We start from the raw sequence: 4,582 nt of genomic DNA, 5'->3' as shown, positions 1-4,582 counted from the left end.
CAAATGGCATGGAAAAAAACTTTGACGGTGACTATAGCTAATTATTGAAGCTGTACAATCTTCCCATTACTAGCTTGAGGTCCTAATGTGGCATCAATCGTCAAGTATGCCTCTAGATTTCTCCATGTAAAGCACATTCATTTGGGAATTGAGATCTTTGAGAATGTGGGTGGTGGCAACTGGCAACAGGCGACGGATGCCGGATGGTTAAAGTTTGGGACGTGGTGAAGTGATTGCCAGATTGTTAAAAGTTTTCGAGTAAGAGCTACTAGCAATGTTTAAACGTATTTAAGTATTACTGAGAATTGCATTACATGGAGCCAATACCATGAAAAATTCGGCAATTGTCTATACAAATGCTAATCCTTCCAAATTCGAGGGATGGTCGAGCCAGTTCGACCAGAGAATACCTCACCTTGGGAAGTTGTATGGGAACTTACAAGCAACTAACGCCATTCGGACATATGTATTGATGCAAGGATGAAATACACACTATTTATCAGTCAAAAACAATATGGAGGAATTTGTTCAAAGCTGAGTCTCTTGTTCATTCTTCGCGAGGAGAATCGTGTGCTAGGGGGCTCTTAACCTCGCTGGGAAAATCAGAACAGTCCAATGATTGAGATGCCGATGACTCTTGGTATGTACTCGAAGATGAATCTGATCTTATATTTTGTTTGTTCAAGTCCTTCCCTTTCGCATCGATACTCAAATAATCTGTCAAAACCTTTTTCACACCGAACCCTCGATGGGGAAGCTTGTTTTCAAGAATTGGTGATCTTTCGACAGTTGCAGGACTAGGGCGCAGCGCAGGTGAGAAGCTTGGTGTGGTAAAAGCTGTTTTGTACGGAGTATTTGAGGGAGGCACGATAACAACACCCCTATGAGCAATCATACCGACCTTCGACATAGAAAAAGGTTGATCCGAATGCTTGGTCAAGTCATCCACATAAACTAGGTCGTCAATGCGGGCCACAATGTTGAATGCCAAACTCTCCAATACCCGTGAGTAGCTCTCCAATATGGCCTTGCCGACATCCTAAGAACGGGGGGCATACACGAAGGATTCAGCAAAGGATATTGTAAATTTTCTAATAAAAGAAACACAGATATTAAGGAAGAAAAAAATGCGAACATAACAGGTACTGAGAAGTGCAATGCCAGGGAAAACCTTGTTATACTGAATTTTACTCATGTCTAAGGTCGTCTGAGAGAGACCAGGAAACCGTTGTCTCAAGCAAAGCAGCAGGCTTTCGGCTCTCTCTGAAAGCAGCTCTCTCTTGTCTGCATCAATGACCAGATCCTTGACAATTTCCCATGATGACTTTGGATTGGATTTATTTGTGCTATTTAAATGTTTTGAGCTACTTCGACGACGCCAGGCATAAATTGACGCCTCCACTCTGTTAGCAATCTCGAGAGCTTGATGCTCTGATGACAAGTCAAGGCAGTCGAGCAAACACTCCGGAGAAAATTGATCTGAATTGATGTATCGATAAATAAGGTCACCCAAACTGGCTTTGGCATTCTGTCAGCAAATTAAGGAAGAATACGTAAGCGATACATAGAATCTTTTGTTTCATATAAATGGACTTAGAATTTGGGAACCATACCTTTGGAAGAGCTTCCAAATATGACTCGGGAACTTCCATATCAGCCAAAGTAATGCTGTTGATTGCCATCGCAGCTTTGAGGATTTGGTTTGTACAATCACGTCTGTGCTGCAACAGTTTTCTTGCATTCCCACTGAGGCCACCTATGGGGACTCTAGGCACTGGCAGCCACCATTTCTCCTCCTGACGGGGGAGGGGATTCCGGAATGAGGATGATCCGTTTTCTTCTAGAGACATGATCCCCTGGTCAACGTACCAGAAGTCTGTGTTCTTGAAGCTATCTAATATTTCCTGTGAGAAGAGGCTAAAACTTAGAAAAGGTCACTCAATATTGTCAGCAACGTTCCAAAAAGCAAGATTTGGACCTTACGAGAAGCATATTATCTAATTTACGTAGAGCAGGGAGGTTAACATATAGATCAGACCGCGGCCTGGAGGTCATAACCTGCATCAAACATGTACAAGAATCAATAAAAGCAGCTTAGACATCCTTTTATATTGAGCATAGTGTATTGAGACACTTTAGATTATTTAAGATTCCCTGCTCCGGTAACTAAGTTTTTTTCTTTAATCAAAATGGCCATGCAACTATAGCAGAAAACGTACAATTTTTGGACCATACATACATTTTTATAGATGAGTGGCTAGAAATGTACGCTTTTGTTAGTTGAATAACCATTTTGACTAAACAAAGAGTTAGTGATCAAAGCAAGGAGTTTTTGTGCCATTTGCTTCGTCCTATTTGCCTGCAAAAAGTACATAAATATTTTCTAAATACTTCCTGAATAGGCTTTGCTAAATTGCGTAATAGCCTTTAAATTAACCTAGCCAACATCAAGAGTCCAATAATCTTAGCGAATACTCTTTAGAGAACTAATCAACTCAATATCTTTTTGACACAAAAAAAAAAATCAACTCAATATCTGACAAGAATACATGACGGTTGCAAATTGATATGGCTTTGTCAAGGGATACTGATAAATTAGAGTTTACCTCAAGAGTGCTTCCATCTGGAAATGTCTGCAAAGATGGTATCAACTCTACAATGTGATCACTAACAGAAAGAAGCCATTCCATTTCTCTTCGCCACATTAATCTCTTCTCAAGAGGAAGAGGTTCTAATCTCCAAATTTGCCCAAAAATTGTAGCTAGTGGAAACAATAAACAATTAAGGAAAATGCGGGGTTACTTACGAACCATGACAACCAACTGAGATCAAAGAAAATTAAACCAATCATGTTAAGAGTTGGTAGATCAAGAGGACATACCACAGAGATTGGTAATAGCATTGGATATAGCTAGAGAAGTAGAAACCCCATTTCCACACCCAGACATATCCTCCCCGAGCAGCAATTTGGCAAATCTTTCTTTCATCATTTCAGTCTCTGCTCAAATTAATGTTTCAACAAATATAAGTAAAAACGAAGTTCTTGAATCGACAAGTAAATATTGACAAAATGGCACAACAAACACAGTCCATACAGCGGAAAACAAAAATTGCACGGTGGCATCCTACCTGATAGTGATGACCCTTGTTTCTCTAACTTCCTGGTGTCAGAATGGGGTTTGTGCGCATCTTCAGAAACATGAGAACTGGCATAATGCGGTGGTTCATCCTTCTGAATAGGCCAAATCATTGAAGGCGGCGAAGAGGAATCCTCAGTACTATGTTCTTCATCGTTCAGAGTTACTTCTGACGCCAGAAAACATGAACTTGAACTACTTTCCCCAGACTCCTCCACAGCTATACGGTCATTGTCACAAAACCCATAATTTCCATTTCCCATTTCCTCCCTCTTCTCCGGTGAAGAATCCATCTTGCCCTCAGATGAGCAAGGTGAAGCACAATAAACAGAGTTGTTGACTACCATCCCATTAAAATGAAAACGTTCACTGCGGAATGAGCTGGACATTTTAGGTCTAACATGCAAATTACTCAGTGTTTTTGAAGCCCAATACTTGAGTAGAAAAAATGGGTTCTTCTTTCTTGAGCTTCTTGTGGACTGCTTTAGAAATGCATAATGCTTGAGCTGTGGCTGATATCGTACATTGGCCTCTTTTTCCTCTTGGCTTGAGAGAGCTCTATCCATAAGGTAGCAACTCCAACCATGTTTGATTCTCAGGGGTAAAAGTAAAACCTTGTAAAAACCGAGAAAAAGAAAAAGAAAATAAAAATTAAACGAAATCTGTTTTGTGTGGGGATGAGTCTTGAGTAGAGGAGTGAAGTTGGCAATGATTATAGCAGGAGGCTGCTCTTTCTCGCTCTCAAAGGGTCGAAGCGCATGATATATGGTAGTAACAGGGAAAGAAGTATTTAAATGATGCGAACCAAAACAAATGCCTCCAGAAGCAAGCAGAGCAAGAAGAATCGGAAGGGCAAAGAAGGGGCTAGTGTCTAACGAGCCTCTGTGGGCTTAAAAAGCACTAAACTTTGCTTAAATCAGGAGCCTCTCTGTCGCTTTCTGCACATCGGCTTTTGCTTAGACAACGGCTCTTAACACAATTATGACAAATGCGTCGCCATTTAGGAGACTACTGATTACAAGTTGGTTACAACAAATATCATCACAAAGGTCAATGGATACTTCTAAGGGACGGATCAACCTAGATAGGTCCAGGTCCACTTCATTCATGCTTAATTACATGGGATAATTTCAGAAACCTTTATTGAAGTTTCTCACAATTTCAACGATCGCTCTTGAAGTTTTGAAAATGTCACTGACCTTTTTGTGTCATCAATTTGATACTCAATACTTACATCATTAGGGATGAAAGGACTCTACTATCCTTACAACTTAAGATTTTTCACACATATTTGTGGAGAGAAATAATCAAAAAGTTTGCTAATTAAATTAAGCATAATTTAGAATTTTAAAAAACAACTAATTTGTTATATAAAAAGGAAACTACTGGGTATTAATGTACTAGACAGATAAAAGTAGTTATAAATGATGTACAATTGATAAATA

At 39.7% G+C, this 4,582-nt stretch overlaps 1 protein-coding gene across 2 annotated transcripts; it reads right to left on the bottom strand.

Annotated features, from left to right (window-relative positions):
* Nucleotides 1–275: 275 nt before the first annotated feature.
* LOC113696043 (rop guanine nucleotide exchange factor 7) lies at nucleotides 276–3,847 on the bottom strand. 2 transcript variants are annotated; one of them, XM_027215359.2, is made up of 7 exons: nucleotides 3,130–3,847; nucleotides 2,882–2,998; nucleotides 2,607–2,761; nucleotides 1,984–2,058; nucleotides 1,614–1,904; nucleotides 1,172–1,528; nucleotides 276–1,039 (listed from the first exon to the last, which is right to left on the bottom strand). In XM_027215359.2, exons 1-7 carry the CDS (start codon nucleotides 3,701–3,703, stop codon nucleotides 548–550), a joined length of 2,061 nt encoding a protein of 686 aa, XP_027071160.1. In that variant the 5' UTR covers nucleotides 3,704–3,847; the 3' UTR covers nucleotides 276–547. The 2 variants fall into 2 exon arrangements, with proteins under 2 accessions (XP_027071160.1, XP_071910377.1); XM_072054276.1 differs by lacking the exon at nucleotides 1,984–2,058 and having other exon boundaries at nucleotides 442–1,039.
* Nucleotides 3,848–4,582: the final 735 nt, after the last annotated feature.

Source organism: Coffea arabica, chromosome 6e (assembly GCF_036785885.1).
Source record: "Coffea arabica cultivar ET-39 chromosome 6e, Coffea Arabica ET-39 HiFi, whole genome shotgun sequence".
NCBI classification, from domain to species: Eukaryota; Viridiplantae; Streptophyta; class Magnoliopsida; order Gentianales; family Rubiaceae; genus Coffea; species Coffea arabica.
This window is presented reverse-complemented; position numbering and strand designations above follow the sequence as displayed.